This window comes from Xiphophorus couchianus, chromosome 10 (assembly GCF_001444195.1).
Source record: "Xiphophorus couchianus chromosome 10, X_couchianus-1.0, whole genome shotgun sequence".
Classification (NCBI taxonomy): Eukaryota; Metazoa; Chordata; class Actinopteri; order Cyprinodontiformes; family Poeciliidae; genus Xiphophorus; species Xiphophorus couchianus.
In genome coordinates this window covers 13,889,332-13,910,921 of record NC_040237.1, presented here as the reverse complement: position 1 = coordinate 13,910,921, position 21,590 = coordinate 13,889,332, and the positions used below count along the sequence as shown (strand labels likewise).

The following is a 21,590-nucleotide window of genomic DNA, read 5'->3' as shown; positions in this document are numbered from 1 at the left end:
CTACTAGCTCATCGAACTGTTTGCTTTCATAGTAATTACAATGGGAAGAGGTAGAACGTTAAAGTTCCCAACATGCCTTACACAAAACCCAAAACTAGCTTTGTATGCGAGTAGGATAAATGAGCATTTGATCATCTGCCAAAACAGGATTTCGAACCGGAAAAACCTTATTTTACATTTTTAGTCATTAACTTTAAGGAAACGCAATCCATGAGTCATCTTCAATGTTCACGCCAAATGAAACAAGTCATCATCCAAGAAGTGGTGTGAAAACTTCAGAGCGCCACAGTTTGCCTCTTTCTCGCTAGATTCTTCCCATTATTTGTCAATTAGCAGTAAATTAGGCTGTTCCTCTAATTTGATCTTTCAGCACAGCAGTATTAAAATCGATTATCAAACTGGGCAATTTTCGTCTGCATTATCAGAACTAGCACATCTGTCAGATTAAAAAATATATATATATTTTCTTTAAAATTGGTCTATTCTTTGATATAATCAAACTTAAACGGGGCCCTCTTGAAAGCTGCAGTACGTAACGTTTAAAAGATTTTTACATATTTGTTTATGCTGTCAACATAGGCCTATTTCAGGCATTTTCCTTCATTGTAGCAATTTCACAACAAAAGTAAACATCAAGAGTTCATCGAACCTATCTGGAAAAGCAGATTTTAAATTTTATTCACAGATTTAAATGCACATTTTACAATCATTAAGTGTATCAGAAACTGGTTGGCTGAGTTCTCAGTTTACTCAGCATCCCCCTCTAGTGGCCTGGGTCTTCCAAGCGCCGCAAACGCAAACGCACGTTCGGATGCAAGAAGAAGCCACAAAAAATGAAATGTGTTTTTGCAGCAAATCAACTGCAGGCTGTGACAAATTAAAGCGAAACAAAACAAAAAAATCCTCACTAGTTTCATTGTGGTGGATGCAGACAGACTTCTCCGGAGGCTGCTGAAGGATCAGCTCAAATGGCAAAAAAAACAAGTGTAGTGAGGAAGGTGCTAAGTGGCCAATAACACGAGGCAGAATAAAAATATAACTCATGAATGCATGAATGAATCTTTTTTTTTTTTTCTTTTTTGGAGGTGGCTCTCACAAAAAAAAATCTGATTGGAAATCGATTAAACTAAGACTTAACATGCAAACCTTTTCTCGGTGTAATTACTTCCTCCATGAACCCAATCTGTGGGGAAAAAAAGTCCTTTCTCAAAATATAGATTTTCCAGCTTTTCTTGGAAATTTCAGACTAAAGACAAACCGTTGTGGTAAACGGAGTATTGCACAAATAAAGTTAAAAAAAAACAAAACTAAACAAAAAAAAAAAATACAGGTTAATTTTTTAGTTTTTTAAGCTACTGTTCTGTACAGCTCTATGTGGTTAGTTCAGTCAGGTGTGTATATACAAGCAAAGAAAATCTAAGGTGACGCCTAACAAAGCGGGATGCCCTCACACACCTAATCATTTTATTCACTTGGTGTGTGCGTGCGTGTGTTTTTATCTGCGATAATATGCGCGCACACACTCTTCAGTTTCGGAGGCACTCTGCCTGTAGTTTGGGGTTAGGCGGTGTTAGTTATCCAAGACGTCTCAACTATCAGGGCGGGAATAAAAATAGCCATCGGAAGACATCTTAAAACTGTTTGTATTTTAAAAAAAACAACAAAAAAAAACAAACAACTTTCCCTAATCGCCGTGGGTTTGGTTTGGGAGTAAAGGCGGCGCACGTCGTATTTTCTCAGGTCTCCCACCAATCCTCCAAAAAACAAATCTGTGCTTTGTTGTTTTCTTTGTCCTCCTCCATCTGACGCTCTGATGACCCAGAGTCTCTGCAGATACGACGAAGTGCAAAGTAGAACTTCTAATTCCTCAGAAACAAACAAAACAGAAAAGGGAAAGGAAAAAAAAACAACAAAAAAAAAAGTGCTGCTCAGCAGGAAAGTCACGAGGGTCATATTTTCTCGTCAGTCATCTCCAGGAACTGGGCGTACACGTCTCTGGAGCACTCCCCCTTTTGGTTAAACAGAAACTTGTAGTAGCTGCCGTCAGCACAAATGGCTGCAGAAAGAGACAAAGAGAGAAGAAGAAGAAGTGAGCAGGAGCAGATAGAAGAATCTGATTTCCTAGGACGCTTTGGTGCCAAGTCTGATAGATGTGTGACGAGATGAGTCGCCCTTTTCCCTACAGCCGTCCCACTCCCGCTGCTAGCTCACCTATGACGGCGTTGGGCTCCGTTCCAAAGGCACATACGCAGGGGGAGCCCGACGGCACCTGGAACTTGGAGAAGCTCCACTTGGAGCTGAAGTATTTGGGGAGGAAGCTGGCGGATGCCAAACTGCAGAGGAGAAAGGCAAAGTTACAACTGGTTCTTAGAGTTACTGCAAAACGACTGACTTCCTTTGAAATGGTCCACATTTTGTCACATGACAAAAGAACAAACGCAGATGTTTGTTTGTTTTTTTCTTTGTTTTATGTAACAGAGCAGAACAAGCTAGTTAGTTGTGAAGTTAAAAAACGAAACAAATGAAAACAAAAAATGTGGCAACAAAAGAAATAAAAAAGTGCAGCACCCACAGGAAGAGGAAGCGAAGGGAGAAAATGCCATGATTATAGTAAAAACGGCAAGTATGAAATACTGCAGACAGTAGAACGGACGTGCTCCAGACCACTAGGGGGAGTCAGTCAATAAATCGACCAGAAAAGACCATCAGGTCTTTACCAGTAAAGACCTGATATTGTATTTTATGATTTAATGGATAGTTCAGAAGAAAGACTGAGGAAGCAAGACAAATTGTGTTGCACTTTATGGCGTTTTCCAAACATGCAGTCTTTTACAATATTATAGAACAGCTCCAGATTCCACCTACTGGTGTGGAGGACTTACGTCAGCATCAAACTATTAGGATTTTGAAATGATTGTGAAAGCAGCCATTTTGAATAAAGATCAACATGATCTTGAGCTAAGATTTTTTTTCTCATTAAAATGATGATTTGTTCATCATTTTAAGAAATTTTTAAAATAAAACTATTATAGTTCTGCTAATACTATGATACTACTAATACTATTATTCTTCTAATTAAACAAAAAGTTCAATCATCTACACTGAATGACTGAAATATAAGCCACTTTCACAAGAAATTTGGACATGACATCAAAAACAAACAAAAAAATCGGATTTTATTTAGATTTTTTATAGTGCCCAAAACTGTCAACTTTGTTTTTCTTGTGCCGTCTACAATTGTGCTGGTCTAATCGCATAAAAATTGATGAAGGTTTTGTACTTGCAATGCGACAAAATGTGAAAATTGTTAAGACTGCGTCCTTCCTCGGCGGCCATGAGAACACAGACCTCGACTGTTTGTTCCTTTTGGGGTCTTCCGCAGCGAAGATGTGTACGGTGCCGTGGTCGCTGGACACGCAGATCAGAGACGCGTCCTGATTGAAGTTGATGCTGGAAGCCACAAATAAAACAACAACAAAAAAAAACAAAACATAAGCAGGTTTCCTAGGAGGTTTTCCTTTTAAAAAAATAAAAGATAAATATCCGAGGTTCCCTCCCTCACCAGTAGATGTTGGCCGTCTGCGAGCCTCGCCGCAGCTCCTGGATGAGTTGCCCCGCCGACGTGTCGAAGATCCTGATCAGAGTCCCCTGCGGAGACGTGGCGGGAATTAAGTCGCGGGAGGTCAGAGGTCGCCAACCCCCCTCCAAACTAACATCCAACAAAAAAGGAAAAAAAAAACCCTCTCCGCACTTTCTCCGACGCCGTGGCTATCCTGGTTCCCTGCAGGTTGAGTGCGATGCAGCACAGCGCCCCCTCGTGGGCGGGGATGTCGACGGGCGGCTTCTCGGTGTTGGCCAGGTCTACGATCTGCACGTGGCCCGAATGCGTTCCGGGGAACGCCAGGAGGGAGTTGTTGCTGTTGGGACACAGCACACACAGACCTGGAACGGACGAGATGGCGGCTTAGAAACATCGAGACACCTGCTGTGATGACTAACGACTCAGCCGGTCCGGACCGGACGTCCGGGGCGTACGGAAGCCCGAAAAGCTCACGGGCGTCGGCACCGACCTTTGGGGTTGTAGCAGGTCTCGAACACGTGCAGCTGATGCGGGTTGTGCGTGAAGGTGAACACTTTGATCATGGAGTCTAGGACTACCACGATCCTGAAAGAACAAAAAAAAATTAAAATAACCCACACACTCATCCAGATGCAGTAGTCGAATGTTGGCGAAGGAAAATGGAGGCCTGAGCGAGCGGTGGTCCGTCCGTACCTGTCCCGCCGAAGCTTCACCGCTTTCACCTCTGTGGAGAACTCGATCTCGATCACCGTCTTCTTCTTGAGGTCGTCCCAGATCATCACTGGAACGTCAACCAATCACGGGAATAGATTAAAATACGGTATCCAAGTTGTAGCTCAGGAAGGCTGAACGGAGGATGGGAATAACACGCTTGGTCGCTTCAATCCCGTAGATTCCAGGAGCTTTTTTATATATATATATATATATATATATATATATATATAGTTTCCAACTGCAGGAGGCTTTCAGTAAAAAGGACAGCGACGCAACTCAAAATGGCGGTTACAACTTAATGATTATTTTAGTAATTGACTATTGTGACAATTAATCGGATTAAATAAACTTTTTTTTTTAAACTATGTCTGCAAACAAAATGCCTCTAACAGTTATTTCTGTTTGACTTAACAGCAATAGATTATAGGCCTGATCTGTTGATTTTTTTTGTCTTTTACCTGATTAATAATTGGATGGCAAAATGTGCCAAATAGGGAGATTTATTTTTATTTTTTTTTACAAACTTTCAACCGAGTGACGCTAAAACTGCCACTCGAGGAGTTCTGGGTAAAATATATTTACCAACAAAAAAGTTTTTTTTTTTTTTTTTTTAAATCTGAAACGTAATATGTTTTTTGTTGACTTTTGGTTTCATTATGGTTCAGACTGTATTGGTCTTTCAGCATCTGGCATTTTTTTAAAGCATGTCTACTTTAATCAACTATGAAATGCTTGCTAATTACTTGACGATTATTTAAATTAATCGATTCATCACAATTCATCCGACTAATTGTCTTAGCTAAAAAAAAAAAAAAAGCTAAAAAATCTGCCAAAAGGTTTGCTCCATTATGTTTTATGACTTCACTATAGATTAAAAACTAAGCAGAAAGCTAACACTGTATTATTAAAACACAACTATTGTGAAAAGTTCAAGTTTTTCCTAAAACGAAAAAAAAAAAAAAAAAAAAGAAGGTACAGGATGGTGTGCTGCAAAAAATAAGAAGAGCTTCTTCATACATCTCCACCTTGTAGATCTGCAGACATGGAATTGGGACGGTAATAAACTGCTGGAATCCTTAATATGAAGACTGAAACAAGAAATTATAATACTTAAAATTAATTTTGTGGGGATTTTAAAGATAAACTTAAAAAAAAGAACTAAGAAAGCTCCATAGTTTGCTGCTCACTCGCATAAATTCCCACTGAAAGTTATTGAGGTTTGTGGTTCCACACCGCACAGCATTTTAAGCTTTATGAATACTTCTGCAAAGGAAACCTGCAGTCATTTTCTCATCTTCATCCCCCCCCTTCAGTAGGAAAGTGGCAAATATACCTTTATTAGTTGGGTACTTGGGTTTCTTCCCTCCTCCCACAAGCGCCAGGTAGTTACACCTAAACAGCATCTCCACATGGCCAACGCCTCCCTCTAGGAACTCTGAAATACAAACACAGGGACATTTCCAATCTCTGTAACAGAGCGTGACACAAACGGTCCTGCACTGCTGTGTGTGACGGATGCAAAGGCTAGACAAAGGAGAAACAGAATGCGTTTTACGAAACCGTGCAAATTTACATCCTAAATTATATGCCTCCGTGGAGGATGCTTACTCTAATTTAAGGCGTTACATTCCAGTAAAAGTGTGGTACATTTCCAAGAATGAGCAAAAGAATAAAAAAATTGACATGATATCGTCCGGCTACCTTGCTTTTCCTTTTCTTTGAGAGGATCTGTGTTGTAGACGCGAAATCCATTCTCCATTCCACAAGCAAAGCATCCTGGACAAGAACACAAAGACCCAACAAATACAACAAAATTCTCTCTCTCTCTCTCTCTCTATATATATATATATATATATATATATATATATATATATTATAATCATTCCCACAGTCTCAAGGTAACAGGAAGTAGAAAATAAATGTTGAAGATGAACCACTGACCACAAACCATTAACCTGCACTGTTATTTATGGAGAAGTAGCACTTCGTGGTAGAGTTTCCACTTGTCCGTTCTGGGTTCATTTATCAATCTAGTTTCAGGTATATCAAAGTTTTATACCTCGGTTTAACAAAAAGGGTAACCGAGGTATAAAAGAAGACATTTAAAGACACTTCACGGCCCGTACTGTGTCTGTATGAAGAACTTGGAAAAAACAAAATACGTGGCTAAATCACGTCTAATACTATAACTTATTCTGGGAAGTACTAACGAAAAAATATTGTGGAAATAAATGACTTGTGGGAATTCAGAACAGCCCAGAGCTAACCTTAGTACTGTTGACATAGCTGCTGTTAGCGGATAGCCGCTATGTTGGAAGGATTTTCTGCTAGCAGTAGCATTAATGCTAAGTTAGCATACAACACCCATTACACATAACCCTCTTTTCCCACCTTGTGTTTATGTATAGTTTCTATTACTGGGTTCCCGAGTCATTATTTTGTCAGTCAGAAAATTTGTAAGCAATGAACTAAAGTGGCAGCTGCAATTTTAGCTGGCTAAATTCAAGTGTAGGAGCTAATGCTAATGTTAACTTTGTCGGTAATTTAACCTGGCAGTTCAAAGGTAAACGCAGCGCTTTGAGAAAATGTTTGTCAATGTAAAAATTGAATGCGGAATTTAAGAAACGACGACTGACGTGTCACACTAACAGGCAATGAATTGTGAATTTACGACGTTTCTCAGTTGTATTAGACAGGGAGGAAAATAACAAAGATCATTACGACTATGATTCTTACCGTGATCCTGGTTAAATCCAGCATAAAGAAGCCCGTTTCCATGTGGATTGGACGGTAGTAAATTCATCGTTATAACAAGTAACCAGCGATGTTAAACGATTAAAAACCCCAACAGTTTCTGTCCGTTAGCTAACTGGCTAACATTCCTCCACCAGTCGGGTTTTTGCTGGACAGAGCGAAGAAGAAGAAAAAACAAAACTGGGGCTGTCTCTCGCTGTCAGGATCGGAGGGAATTCACTTGTCTCCAGTGGATGTCGTAAATGCGTGTCAACATAACGTCACCATAAAATAGTTTGAGCTAAATGTAGGCGCCTTTCAACAATTCCAGGGCAGCTAAATTACAATCCTATACCAAATTCAGTAATTTGATTTAACCTAAAATCAGTATTTTTCAAAGATGGTTTTTATTCGGGAGTAACCCTGTTAAAGCAAGCCCAAGGTAAATAACCACTAGAGACTAGAGTCTCGTCGGACATTGCATCCTACAGTTAGGAAATCGTATACACATAAAAGGTGGCACAGAAGGCTGATGACGTCTCACCTGCCAACAACGCCGCAAAAGCCCCAGTGGCCTAATGGATAAGGCACTGGCCTCCTAAGCCAGGGATTGTGGGTTCGAGTCCCATCTGGGGTGGTACCTTTTTTTTTTTTTTTTTTTTAACCACTTCCTTATATTTCACAAATATTCCTTTTTCAGTACACCATGAAGAATTAAAACACCATTTTACTGATTTGACAAAACTATTTTCAATGGGGGGTGCTGTAATAAAGCCTTTTTAAATTCCTTGAAGTTGGTATTATAAAAGCCAATTAAAATAAAATAGACTGTATTTCTTCTAAAATTTTAGGTAAATACTATTAACAAAAAAAGATTACCACACCAAATCACTCAAAGCAAGTGACACTAGAAATTTTTATTTAAGGAAGAAAAACCAAATTTCTAAAGGTAATTAAATTTTAAATCACATACATACAAATTATACATAGAACTACAGCAAACATGTCTGTAAAAAATACAAAGATACATTTTTAGAATTCAGTACAATTATACATTTCTGACAACGCAGGTCTGTGGCAACCACGCAATATATGGACAATGTCACAGAAGAGGAAAACTTGGTGTCAAGTCTCCATATCTAACTAGCACCCAAACAGCCATGGTGAGATTTAATATCATAAGCAATCCATTTTTATTTTCTGGCACAAAGCTGAAGCTAAACTAACCTCCTTCATAAGGGACATAGTAAACTGATAGTTAAAGTCCACATTAAGATTAATTTAATGTTGATAGAAACTAGGAATGGACAAGTCTCCTGTGTCGTTTGAGGCCATGCAAACTTGAAAAGCCCTTGTTACAAACTGCGCATACATATGGTCTCTCTCCTGTATGTGTTCGCATGTGCAAAGTAAGAAAACAGGATTGGACAAAACCCTTTTCACATATGGTGCACTTGAACGGTCTTTCTCCAGTATGGTACCGCCTATGAATCTTCAGTTCTGCTGCGGATCTAAAAGACTTCTCACAGTCATCGCACTTGAAAGGCCTTTCGCCGGTGTGGATCAAAGTGTGCCTCACCAATGCGTCCTTCCCAAAGAATCCCTTTCCGCAGTGCTCACATGGGAAGCGCATCCCTTTGTGGTGGAAGTTATCGTGTTTTAGAAGGCACCTTCTAGAAGTGAAGGTCTTATCGCACTGAGTACAAGGGAAGATCGTGGTAGGTTTTTCGTCTACGGGTTCTCCAGCATGATGCACGCGCTCCACGTGCCTTGTCAGCGTGACGCCGTGCCTGAATTTCTTGCCGCACTCCCAGCAAAGGTACGGATACGCCTTTGTGTGCTTCTTCTGGTGCTCCACAAGGTCAGAGTATGAGCGGAACCTTTTAGCACAGTGAGTGCACTGGAAAGGCTGGTAACCGGTGTGTTTCCACTCGTGTCTGATGAAACGCTTCAAACTGGCAAAGGTCGTGTCACAGTACGGGCAAGTGAAAGGTTCAGTGGGGTTGTGGGCATCGATGTAATGCTTATGAAGTGCCTTGAACACAGGGAAGTGCTCCTCGCACCGATTACACTGGAACGGCGTGTGGGATTCTTTGTGCATGGCCAGAGCCTCTGAGTCACGTACTAGTTTCATGCAGACCTCACAGTAGAGCGGGTTGTGGGTCTGCTTGTGGGACTCTAACGTGGACTTGTACTTAAAGGCCTTGTCACATTCGTCACATCTGAAACAGTGTTTCACATCATCTGGGTTCTCTGGATCCACTTGCTGCTCAGTGTAGCAAATGTTCCTCATGTGGAACCTAAACGTTTGTCTGCACTTGAACTCGACGCTGCAGTGAGGACAGTAGAACGGACCTTCCAGGCCACTCTTGCTTCCGTCTGGGCTTCTTTCTCCTAATTCCCCGGAGGACTTCTCCGACATGATATAGTCAGGATCTTGGGCCGCGCTGTCTGGAGGATGATCGTCAATAAACGACTCACAAATGACCCCACTGGATGACTGTTCACCAGCATCTGATGTGGTTTCTTGTCCTTGAGTATCTTTATCTGGATTTACCTTAGTTGAAGTCGTACATTTGTGCTGCTGCAGGAAGCGTAAACTCTTATAAAACTTTTTGCACACAGAACAAGCAATGGGCAGCTCCTCTGTGTGCTGATTCATATGTCTCTGCAGGAACTTGGCCTGGCTCACCACTTTGCCACACACCTTGCACGTTCTCTCATCCAAGTCGTTTTTTGCTGAACTCTGGGAAACCGTGGTACCGCCCAAAGTCTTGCCTGATTTTCTCCACTGCGACAGGTACCGTTTCATCTTAAGTCCTCGATTCTTTCTCACTGGTCTTTCCCACAAGGGGTCTGCATCCAAGTCTTCCTTAAAGCCCCTTGCTTTACTTTCCACTTCATAATCTTTATCGTCGTCTGGGCATTTCCTTCTCCGCCCACGTCTGTTTGGCTTCTTCTCCACGCCATCTAGCAGTGTCACTTGGCCGTCCTCCCCAATGATCAGAGTCCCCGCATGGTCATCGTGCTGGTCGTCTACCATTTCCCCCTCGCTGGCCTCAGTGCCTTCAGTGGGATCCGAGACCACAACACTGTCCATTTCAGCCTTCACCTCTCCACTGATGCCAAACCACTGTGGCTCTGCACACTCTGCTGTGCTCCCAGGTACTTCGACATACACTTCTTTGTTCTCAGATTCCACCTCCATCTCTGAGCAGACTGTATACACGAGGCCACTCTCTGCGTCGGTTCCTGGCTGCTCGTTGACAATCACGACTCTTTCCACAGGAGGAAGACAAAGGGCAGATAAGATGCCGCTGTCGACAACATAAGACTCTGAAAAGAAACACAATAGATCAGTTCAGGTAGAACATACAGAGAACGTCCTGACAGAACTGCTAAATGGCAATGAACCTGTATATCAAAGAAAGAGCTCCTTACCAATATCTTCAAGGTGGGTGAGATTTTTCTGTGTGTCCAACAAAACCTTTAGATCTTCAGGTTGAACTAAAGTCTCCATGGATTCATTCAGGAAAGAGGTGGTGTCACTCATCAGTGAAACAACCTGATAAAAAACAAAAAAATAAATGTTTTTTTAAATTATATTCCATTCAAATACATTTTTTGAGTACAACAAAAAGCCAAGACGTTTTCCTCTTGAGATTATGTGTATACCTGCTGGAGACTTTGAGCAGGAAGGAGCTTTTCAAGTCTGGACAGAAACAGCCACATCAGAGTCTGAATAGCTTTGTCGTATGTGGGCCCAAAGTCTCCAGGAAAAACATCCTGAAACACCAACAAATCCAGTAAATACGGTGGGTGACCACCAAACAACTTTAACAAGAGCTAAAGTTACAGAGCCATTAGTCTACGTAAGCTTACCTGGAAAAAGGTCATTCTTTCATCTGGATCTCTGAGCAAATTTTGAACAAGGCCCATGAAATGAGAATCAGACACTTCTGCATCAGACTGTAGGCAGAAACAGAATCAATTGGTTTTGCAAACTGATAGTAAATGACAAGCAATATGACTGCATTCATCAGAAACAACAAACCCAGCATGCAATAGAGGTAAGAAAGTTTACCTCTATTTTCCACAGAGACCTGAGGCTCTGCATTCGGTCGAGGTGAGGCTGGATAATCTGCAGGTCGGCCGTCTCATCGGAACGACACAGTTCCAGGATCAGCTGCAATTTAAAAGGCCAAAATAAATAAATCGGTAAGATAAAAAAATGTTTACAAAGCTGCTCAGATGCCCCTTCTGCTTTGTTTGCATTGCTTTAGAGTTGATCCCTTTAGGAAACAGCAGTTTGATGATTAACATTAGGAGGTTGCTTTTTTAATGGGTGCTGTATATCCATCTTTGAGACACTAATTTGACAAGTGCAGTTGTGTTGTTGATATATCATTACGTTTATTTTGGTGAAAAAAAAAACTGCTTTCTAAACACCAAACAATGCACCCTTAATGTTGAGATAAGCCTCTTGTGCCACTATACTGATCACTAGTCCCCAACAAGACCTGGACTCTTTCAGGTCATGATTAATGTAAGAACTCCAATCAGAAACCAATACTAGCAATCAAAACCCGACTCACTCGTGCTCTGAGGCCCAGAATGAGTTCGGCTCGCTGCCTTGTAGAAAGAAGCTGAGGAACAATCTCCGTGACCATGAACACAAACTCCTCCAGCAGGCCATAGTCGGACACAATCTTCTGCTCCACCGTGTGCCAGATCGCAGCAGACACCATGCGGATGGGGGAAACCAGGAGACGCAGGGCGGAGAGGGGAAGAGTGGGACCTGCAAAACACAGAAACACAGTCAGTAATTGCTTGGAAAAGCAGGTGCATGTTTTAGAGCAAGTCTGGGATTCAAACCTAAAGTAAAACATCTTGCTTTGCAAAAAATATATATATTTTTTTAAAACTCAAACATCTGGTCTGCATTACTATACCCCAGCAGATGATTCCAGACCTGTCCTTGGGATTTCCTGTTCAGCCTCAAACAAGTGATGTGTTACTACTGCTCTGAAGATTAAACTCTTAGCTTGCTGCTCCAGGCAGTTCTATGCCTCTCTAGGGATTCTTTGACATTATCCTCTGGAGGATGATTTTAGGCTGTCTGCACTCTCTGAGTGTAAGATTTCTCTGTTTCATAGCATGTTACTTCACTGTCATTAAATCCTAATAAATATGATCTCTTTGAATCCATGGGTGCATCAAAAATGTTTGATAGTGAAATAAACTGGCTACTTGTTTATATCATGTCTGAACAGGACGAATAAAATAAAAGTAATTATTTTAGAACATTTGCTATTGCTTGTCCTGGATTTGAAAGAATATATGTACATTTTCCTCTAGTGATCAGTGTTCACACTTTCTTTGGGACTTTCTCCAGCTCCCATAATTTTTTTGATAGCTGCATGTCTTACCCTTGGCCTTCCCCAAAAACAGATTAGTGAAAGACTTTAATAAATGATTTATAATATAATCCTTCATAGAATATCAACATATCTGCTCAGCCTCATCTACCGCCTCCAAAGGTTGAATTACTGGTCAAGAAAAAGAGTGAATCCGTCAATCATATGGCACCAACACAAGCGATTTAAGAGTCTTGGTGTAGTCTTTGTTATCAAAATAAATAGCTACACCTTTTTATACTAGGCATGTTCTCAAAGATAGGCCAATGGGTCTTCATTCCAGATATTTACATACACTGAATAAAAAAAACGAATACAAAATGTTTGACTTATGTCATACAGTTTAAAAGACAGTTATTGATGATGCTACCCAAACATACAGAAATTTATGAATTCGAAGCAAGTTACAAAAAATAAAATCTCTAAAAAACGTTCTTGCCAGGTTACCTTCATTAAGCAAATAGAAATAAATTTGGTCATTCTATCTCAGCTAAAACAGGAATAGTAAGGTCTGATTTAACTTCAGACAGTGAGGAGGAAAACAAATAGGTGTACATGTGTTTTTACTCATTGTACGTAAATATCTGGTTTCAGCTGTGGCTAGGGATCATTGTTAAGCTTAGATTTTACAAAACAGCAATTGAAGGCAAGTAGATTTTTTTAAAGTCAACCTAGTAGACCATTAAGCCATGTAAATGCCCTGAAAGTACATAGAAACTTTTTTTTTTTTTTTTTTTTACTTGAGGAGGCGGGAACAATAATGCAATTGGAGGTCCCTCCTACCACATTTCTTAATTTGGTAACTGGTCCATGCCTGTGTCAAATTTCTGACCAACCCACAAGAAGAAAAAGAAAAAAAGAAAAAGTTTACTCAAACTTATAAACAAGCTCCAAAAACTACAAAACCATGGATACATGTGGTAATGGCTGATCAAGGCTGAACGCTTGATTCAAAAGTGGTTTATTACTTGAGGGCTCACTAAGACAGTGATGGAGAAGGATGTTAGGTGGCCAGTGAAATAAACTAAATTTTTAGATTTTAAGAATTGATTGGGGGAAAAAAAGCAGGAATCTTTCAATATTCACAGACGTAGATGTTAAGGTTAAAAATGGCTGGATACCAGGATTCTTACAAGTCATAAATATGACTATTTATGACAATTTGTTTTCTTTTGAGTAATTTTTTTAAAGTTGTGATTTGGTGACAACTTTTCGTGTGTTTCAGAGAACACAAATTAGCTCCACAAGGGCAGCTGTTTAAATGTTGCACACCTCTTGTGTTTTGATGTATAAACATTATTGTGTTACTGAAATGTTTTTAGCGATCTTTGAGATGAAAACGTTTGACTTGACAGAACTATTTAGAATATTACACAAAGATATTTACTTTAACTGAACATTTAAAGTAAATATCTTTTAAAGTGTTAAACTTGCTATTCACGAAAAGAAAAAGAAAAAAAACATTTCAGGGCCAAACTCCGATTAAGCCGGATATTCCTGGTTTTATTTGCATTCTCCGGACTTGGTCAAATATGTAATTGTATCGTAAAGGATTTATATTCAGTTTAAATAAATGATATAAGCACATAATTTAGGAATTGTTTGTTTAAGAAATATTAAGAGTGAACTGTAAAAACCACCGGAGTCATTTCAGAAGCTAACCCTAGCCTAGCATTAACTGAGTTAGCTCCAATGCTTCTCAGCTAGCTAGGTTGGCACTGTGGCAGAACACCTCTAGCATCAGCTGGATCTACCTGACCCGCAAGGCTTGAAAATAAGCACCTCTGGCGGCGTCTAAGAAAATCGTTAGTCCGACTTCAATAAAATAATATGGACACTATGACGAAAACCGTCAGTTTTAACATATTATTAAGATGCTATTCCCGCGCGCGCGCTGCGGCCTAGCTAAACAAATCTGCCATTTAGTGTTTTTTCTCACCGGATAACTCGGAACTTCCTCCTTCCATCTTAAACAGTCACTGTAGCAACATTACAGTGAGAACAACTACTGTCCGGGACTCGGCCACAGTCAAAGAGATTCCTTTAACAGCGGCTTTGTTCAATACCAAAGTCTTCCAGGCGCTTCTTCTGCGTCAACGGTTGCTCTGCGTTCCGTCTGAAACAACAGTCCGGATTCAAGTTAGCTAGCTCTTCTCCGTTCCGCTTCGTGGCGACCTGTTGCAACACCAATTTGAAGATTATCAAATGTGTTGTATGTATGAATAATCGTTCTTGAAAAGCTCGGTTATGCTGAATAATTATAGTGTAATTATTAACCTTCTAGCTATTCAGATCAGTGCAAACCACTATTATTATTTCCCAAAATATCTGCAAGTGTTGACACAACTGATTTGTTCCTCATACATAGCGGCCGTTTCATGCCTTAAGGATCCATAAGGTTTAAGAAGTTACAGTAAATCTCAAAAGTTCACCACCCTTGTTAAAATGAATGCCGAGATGTGAAATAAAATTAAAGACTTTTAAAACATATGTGAAATGTACACAATTGAACTGAGAAAAATAAGCTATAAAAATCAAATAAAAAAAAATGCAAGATCCAAAATGTATCCACTTTTTGATTATATTTCCTCTTAACATTTTTCTTGAATTCACACTCAAGTTTTATTTTTTTCCACACAGCACATTTAACTCAAGACATAGAAATTCTTTTCAGTCTCACAATCATCCAAAACCAGGAGAAAGAACAATGAAACTGAATCTTAAAAGTTTTGAGCCACAATTAAAAAAATTTAGCATTAATACAAAAGTAACCTCATAATCTTTCCATGGAGAATATGCCTTCAAAGCAAATGTGACTTTTTGGCCAAAAATTCCAATTTTATGTTTGAGATTGCATATTATATATTACATTCTTGAATGTTTTATGTAATTACACTGACAAAACAAAAATATATATTTTGTTCTGGCGGTCACAGATGCAATGATGATTAAGATATTTTTCTTTAGAAAAAAGAACACAACTGATTGGGTGCACACAATTTGTCCACTGATATCGGTTTAAGGTGTCCCTCAAACCATATCCACATCTCTGCCTATGTCAATCGCATGGCCAGAGAACTTTGGTCATTCTAAAAGCAGAAAATGTTTGGTTCAATTTAATGTCAGACAATAAGGTTAAGGGTCTCTTTTTAAATGGCATTTCACCCTTAAGAACCAAGTTCAAAGCCCTTTGCTAGAAAATGTTACAAACTTTCAACCAAAGGTGACATTTGTAAGATGTTTGCACCAGTCCTCTTTCATATATGTAGCAGGAAGCAGGAAGTCGAAATTGACATACCACTGAAAATTTCTTGTAAAATTATTGTTTTATTTCTCAGCAAAGGCGTGTCAAGAAATTTCAATACCAACCGCAATCTCCTTAGAGTGCAGACTCAGTTCCAGTCCTCATCAACCTGCACAAAAGGAGTTTCACCATCTAACACCAGTTTGTGCAACAAAATGTTGCCAGTCATTGGTCCAGTACTAATTACTGCAGAGCCTCGTATAGAGTACTACAAAAGGTTCATCTCCAAAACATTAAGATCCGTCCGACAACGGTACACCGGCTGTTGGGCACACACATTTTTCTCAACATTTGCACTTGCTTTATGACACTTTTACTGCTTTCATTTAAGCGTTTCTACGATTTTACTCTAATCTGGCACAGATGAGTGTAGAAGCCTTTTATGTCTAAACATGCTGTAGGACTTGAGGAACGCCTTTCCGCAGATGTGGCAAACAAACGGTCTTTCTTTAGTGTGGATCTTTGCGTGCAAGTTGAGATCGCCGAGTCGCACAAAGCCCTTTCCACAGACGTCACATTTGTGAGGTCGCTCAGTGGTGTGGTGTAAAAGGACGTGTCTCTTCAGCTCCGAAGCAGTTCTGTAGGCGCTCTCGCAATCAGGGGTGGTGCATTTAAAGGGGCTCTGTCCCATGTGCATCATTTTGTGCCTTGCCAATGTTGACGGAGCGACCATCTTACTACAGTAGGGGCACTCCCTGCGGAACAGCTGCTGGAGGTGCTTGGTCCTCTGATGTCTTATCAGGGTGGCCTTTTCTTTAAAGATCTTCTCGCACTGGGAACAAGAATAATTCTTCTCATTTCTAGAAGCACTGTGGATCAGTCTAATGTGGCGGTATAGGTTGGACCTGTGGGCAAAAGTCTTTCCACATTCTGAGCACAGGCAGGGTTTCTCCCCTTTGTGGACCTTTTCGTGGGACAAAAGATATGAGAATGACTTGAACTTCAAACTGCACTGACCACACTGAAAGGGTAGATGACCTGTGTGCTGCCATTCGTGTCTGATTAAAGCATTGAGCTTAGGTGAAATCTTTGGACAGTGATTGCATTTGAAGGGTTTGCTAATTTCGTGGGTGTTTTCGAAATGCCTAACCAAGTGCTTAAAAACGGTGAAGGTCTGGTCACAGCGGGTGCACTGAAACGGTGTGTGTGCGGTTTTGTGTCGGGCCAGCGTTTCCGCGTCTCGCAGCACCGTCCGACACACACCACAGTACAGCTCATGGTGTGTGAGCAGGTGCTTTTGTAAGGAAATCTTGTACTGAAATGCATCTCCACACTTGTCGCACTTGGAAAGGTTCTGGGTTTCCTCCGGCTTGGTGGGATCTACATTCTTGAGGTGGTACTCGAAGCAGGTCTTTTTCAAGTGTCTCTCAAGCGAAGAGAGGAGTTTATACTTGGTGCCACATTGGGGGCAGGTGTAGTCTTTGTCGGGAAAGTGGCTTTTTATGTGAGCTCGCAGCTTTTTGCTCACCTGCTCTTTGCAAATAAAACACAAGAAATTCCGAGTCTTTTTTGGAGTGCTGGCTTGCGCATTGGACCGTTTGGGTTTTGGGGATGGAGTGAACTTATTTTCAGGAGTGTCCGCATTAGAGCAGCTAGAAAATGAATCACTTTCAGCGGGACTGCTGACAGGTGTTGCAAACGAACCATCGTTGTCTGAGTAGTAAGACCAGGAATCTGCATTACTGACATCGTCTTGGCAAGACTTCTCCGAGTAGTAAGACCAGGAGTCATCCTCACTGCATGTGGCCACAGCAGGCTTATGTGAAGACAATTTGCTGGAGCGAGCAGACTCCTGCTTATTAGTCACTGAAGAGGGAGTCTTGTTGGATTGTCTGGTTTTCCTGGAAGCAGGGTTTTTGGCCGGTGGGGTTTTATCCCGTAGCTCCTTTTTCTCCTTCTCAAGAATCTTCTTCATTAACATTCCCCTGTTAGCCCTCACGGGTCGAGATGGTTTCTCAAGTTTTTTCCCAGGAACTTTACGCTTCTTCACGACGCGAGACGCAGCCTTCCCTTGACCTTCAAGGACGTCACCCGCATTATTCTCAGTTTGATTTTCATTCTTGGAAAGCTGTGTTCCATTTTCCAAATTAGTCGCGTCAACAGTTAAAGGTCCTGAAGCAGAATGAGGTTTTATCTGGGATGCTTCAAGCGATGGTGAAGAGTCTTCTTCCATAGGTGATGGGCATGATGGGACACAGCCCAAAATATTGACTTCTGTTTGACTTTCAGATGTCTTGCTTGATTTTAGAGAAGGAAGTTTGAGGGCAGAGATGATGCAGGAACCATCCAGAGAAATATCTGGAAAAGAGAAGAAAAAGATAATTTCTTGTATAAGACTAAAGTGCATAAGATACATTTTATGAAGGCTAGCAAGAAAGTCAAACTCATATCGTACTAATTCATTAAAACAGTAAATTATTTCGAGCTTTCATTTCCAGAAATTTTGATTATTCCAACTTACAGATAATAAAACAATCAGATCCACAAATTACTAGTTCCAACTATACTCTGTGTTTACAACTTACTATTCTGAGTTCCCATCCAAAATTTAAGGGCTACATTTTTGCAGCTTTAAAAGCAGCCAACTTTTTTCAGTCTCTAGGCAACCATCATAGCCAACCCTGGGTACAACTTGGAGCTGCGCATCCTTCTCCACAGCTGGGAGCCCTATTGCAGTGGTAAGCATGCTGCATGTCGCTTCCTATGTGCAAGGGGCCTGCATGTGAAGTGATATTTCTTGACATATAAAGAGCTCGACGCAACAAGACTAACCAGGTTCTAGTCAAATTTTAACATTGCTATCCTAATCTTTAGAAAGTAACTTTTTTGCCACTTGGAAACATTTGGAAAAACTATAGTGCTTTCTGTGAATTTTAAATTTGATTGAAAAGCATCATTTTACTTCACCAGGTTTTGCAAGTCAGTCACACAGTTCTCTGATTATTGTAACTTACCATTGTGGTCCAGTCGACTGAGGTCTTTGTGACGTTGCAGAAGGTTTTTAAGCTCGTCACACTGAGACACAGACTGAACATATTCTGCCAAGCCACATGAAACCTCCCCGAACACGGATGCGACCTGTGTGCAGAAAATGGTAAGGACGTTTTAATGTCTGCTAATTTGAAGAGGAGACAGAAACTGGGATTTATTCATGTACCTGATGGAAGGTTTGAACAGGAAGGATGTTTTCAAATCTAGACAAAAACAACCACATCAAGGCATCGACGGCTTTGTCATATTTTGCACCAAAATCTTCACGGAAACCCCGCTGGGAAGTAGAAAGTATATTTTATTTATAAATAAATACATACAGACAAAAAAAAAAAATCAAGATTTTTTTCCCTGACTGATAATTAAAAATGGTTCTATAGGCTGCTGGCAGGTGTTATTTTTAAGCAGAATCCTAGATATTGAGAGCCTGATGTGTTATTTAATAAACTATCTCTGCCCTAGAATTAGGCGATAAATGATAATGATTACAGCAAACTAAAAACGGATCAACAAGCCTTACCTGAAAGAAGCGTTCTCTCTCATCAGGGCTTCCCAATAGCTTCTTAATCAGATCCACAAAGTCCAAGTGGGACACTTCTGGATTTGGACCACCGGCCTGTAAGATAAGCCACAGATGAACATTCAAGCAGTGAAAAGGAGCTGTGTAGATTAAGAAATTAACAACTAAATATTGAGACAGAAACCCCTTGCAGAATGCAGTTTAATAACTAACTCCCAAGGTGGATCAAGGATGCGTTATTGGTGGGTGGACTTCAACCCCCGTGCCTGATTTGCGACGGGACGTTTCAGTTGACTGCAAGGTATTAGGAACATGTAGGTTGCTCAGCAAAAGTAATGATGTTAGGGGAGTTTCAGTCACCTCTTCAAGCCATGACCTGATGAGCATTTCCATCCTGTTCAAATGTGGTTCAACAAGCTCGCAGTCAGGAGCAGCTTCCCGTTGGCATAAATCCAAGATCAACTGAAAAACCCCCAAAGAACAACAAATTTTTTTTGTTGTGATTAGTTGTCATTATGCTTAGCTGTGTTAATTACATCAAAACTACAGGCAGTGTTTGAATCTGGACGACACCTTACCCGTGCTCTCAGACCCAGTGTGAGCTGGGCCCTCTGCCGACTCGTAAGCAGCTCTGGAATCGTGTCGGTAACCATAGAAACAAATTCCTCCAGGATGCCGTAGTCAGCCACGACCTTCTGCTGGACGGTTTGCCAGATCGCTGCAGAGGCCAGCCGTAGTGGCGGCACCAGGAGACGCAGAACGGAGAGAGAAAAAGGCGCACCTGGAGGTAAACAGATGCTACGTTAACATGGAGGATCATTGGTTTTATTTCATGTTTTGTTAAGAACAAGCATGCAATTCCTCTCATTTTTAAGCTTGTACAAGCAAAAACAAATTTATCTGTTGAGCATGAATGATACAATAATCCCAAATAACTCCAATGATGCAGTTAGTTGATGGACTCTGATCTCCATGGCTATTAATGTAATTTGTGCTTTTTTCAAAGAATCTAATCTCCACCCAATCAGTAACGAACGGGATCCAATGGCTATTAAATAAGTCTTCCTAACATCTATTTAAATTTAACAATAATGTCCTTTGGATAGATGAGATTAAGTATATAAGTGTGGTACACAGTAATATTTGGGAAAGATAAACACAGGATATCTGCAGAAAACCCTCATACTCACTGTCAAGCTTATTATTTAGGCTCTTTTTGCAGCTTACAACAATCTAATAATTACGTAATTTCTCATTAAAATCAATACCATTTTCCAGTATGCATTATGCTAACTTTTATTTTCCCATAAATTTGGATGGCTTTATCCAAATAAATTCTACTCGGCTTTGTATTTTTAACTTCATTAATAAGTCCTTTCAAAATTATGTTCAAGCTATACAGAGAACTGTACAATTTCTGACGTTGGCAACTTTCTCTAATGTCTTTGCACAAAATAAAAACATATATCACACATTTCAAAGGTTACAAATAAGAATTTTCAGTAACAAAATACAGCGTCTGAAAGGGTTTTAAAAATATAAGAAAAATCATACTAAGGTTTATTTTTGCTCCATATTAATTTTAAAAAGTTATGGATACTCTTTAAAATGTAGATCTTAGCGCTCACTAACATTAGCGTGAAGCTAAGCCATGTTAGCTAGCTACACTATGTGTTTAGGCAGCCAGTGGCAGTAACTCACCTGAAGAACGTTCCTGAGCAATATCTTCCATATCGCAGTTGATCTAACACTTAGTTTAACGAAAACCAGTCATAACTGAATAAAATAGGCTCTCTCGGCTACTTCCTTTTAGCATGTATAAAGGCTTTGTCCGACGTCTTTTCTGTTCCGGTCTTGTGCGAAATTCTGTTCTCCTGTGAAAATCTGTTCCCCCTGTGTCTGGAGCGCGCACTGCAGCCAGAGAGGCGGTGTTACATCGATTCGTGTTTCCCCATCAGATACAGCTCCCCAAGTCTATGCTTCTCGCCAGCTGCTTTACACCGCCAAAATACGCGCGTGCTTGTTCCGCGCCCTTATCGAGAGAACTACGGATACCGTAAAAGCTCAAACAACCTGTTTCGGCGAAAATATCTAAAATCTCAACACACGTACACAAAATTATATATATATATATATATATATATATATATATATATATATATATAGAGAGAGAGAGAGAGAGACAGAGACAGAGAGAGACTTTCAACTTGAATCTTAGAATTAAAGAGTGATGGCAAACAGGCCTTCCAACCTCAAAAGCTTGGAGCCAAAGACGAATAGTCAAGAATATTAATGAATACACTGTGTCGTGCGGAAAATAAATAGATGACA

General features: G+C 40.3%; 3 protein-coding genes and 1 non-coding gene across 4 annotated transcripts; 1 reads left to right on the top strand and 3 right to left on the bottom strand.

The window, feature by feature from the left end:
- Positions 1-654: 654 nt before the first annotated feature.
- wdr45b (WD repeat domain 45B) lies at positions 655-7,457 on the bottom strand. Its single transcript, XM_028029420.1, has 10 exons — positions 7,031-7,457; positions 5,996-6,070; positions 5,628-5,729; positions 4,274-4,361; positions 4,071-4,165; positions 3,752-3,942; positions 3,563-3,648; positions 3,349-3,450; positions 2,212-2,333; positions 655-2,056 (listed from the first exon to the last, which is right to left on the bottom strand). The coding sequence occupies exons 1-10, from the start codon at positions 7,095-7,097 to the stop codon at positions 1,950-1,952; spliced, it is 1,035 nt and encodes a 344-aa protein (XP_027885221.1). The 5' UTR covers positions 7,098-7,457; the 3' UTR covers positions 655-1,949.
- Positions 7,458-7,591: 134 nt separating this feature from the next.
- On the top strand, positions 7,592-7,664 carry trnar-ccu (transfer RNA arginine (anticodon CCU)). Its single transcript has one exon. It is a non-coding gene; the product is annotated as a tRNA-Arg (tRNA).
- A 260-nt stretch (positions 7,665-7,924) lies between these two features.
- LOC114151893 (zinc finger protein 37-like) lies at positions 7,925-14,581 on the bottom strand. Its single transcript, XM_028029418.1, has 7 exons — positions 14,384-14,581; positions 11,623-11,825; positions 11,112-11,213; positions 10,910-10,996; positions 10,703-10,813; positions 10,469-10,592; positions 7,925-10,363 (listed from the first exon to the last, which is right to left on the bottom strand). Exons 1-7 carry the CDS (start codon positions 14,409-14,411, stop codon positions 8,325-8,327), a joined length of 2,694 nt encoding a protein of 897 aa, XP_027885219.1. The 5' UTR covers positions 14,412-14,581; the 3' UTR covers positions 7,925-8,324.
- A 430-nt stretch (positions 14,582-15,011) lies between these two features.
- Positions 15,012-21,261, bottom strand: LOC114152309 (zinc finger protein 551-like). Its single transcript, XM_028030151.1, has 7 exons — positions 20,961-21,261; positions 19,838-20,040; positions 19,620-19,721; positions 19,260-19,355; positions 18,906-19,016; positions 18,703-18,826; positions 15,012-18,046 (listed from the first exon to the last, which is right to left on the bottom strand). The coding sequence occupies exons 1-7, from the start codon at positions 20,989-20,991 to the stop codon at positions 16,098-16,100; spliced, it is 2,616 nt and encodes an 871-aa protein (XP_027885952.1). The 5' UTR covers positions 20,992-21,261; the 3' UTR covers positions 15,012-16,097.
- Positions 21,262-21,590: the final 329 nt, after the last annotated feature.

Excerpts from the sequence above, each read along its gene's own strand:
- wdr45b (XM_028029420.1), bottom strand. The coding sequence starts at position 7,097 with ATGAATTTACTACCGTCCAATCCACATGGAAACGGGCTTCTTTATGCT. Across the intron at positions 6,071-7,030 it reads TGGATTTAACCAGGATCACG|GATGCTTTGCTTGTGGAATG; the intron begins GTAAGAATCATA and ends GTTCTTGTCCAG. Across the intron at positions 3,943-4,070 it reads GACCTGCTACAACCCCAAAG|GTCTGTGTGTGCTGTGTCCC; the intron begins GTCGGTGCCGAC and ends CGTCCGTTCCAG.
- LOC114151893 (XM_028029418.1), bottom strand. The coding sequence starts at position 14,411 with ATGGAAGGAGGAAGTTCCGAGTTATCCG. Across the intron at positions 11,826-14,383 it reads AGGAAGTTCCGAGTTATCCG|GTCCCACTCTTCCCCTCTCC; the intron begins GTGAGAAAAAAC and ends TGTGTTTTGCAG. Across the intron at positions 10,593-10,702 it reads CTGCTCAAAGTCTCCAGCAG|GTTGTTTCACTGATGAGTGA; the intron begins GTATACACATAA and ends GTTTTTTATCAG.
- LOC114152309 (XM_028030151.1), bottom strand. The coding sequence starts at position 20,991 with ATGGAAGATATTGCTCAGGAACGTTCTTCAG. Across the intron at positions 19,356-19,619 it reads TCAGGTCATGGCTTGAAGAG|GCCGGTGGTCCAAATCCAGA; the intron begins GTGACTGAAACT and ends CTTATCTTACAG. Across the intron at positions 18,047-18,702 it reads CAGTCGACTGGACCACAATG|ATATTTCTCTGGATGGTTCC; the intron begins GTAAGTTACAAT and ends TCTCTTTTCCAG.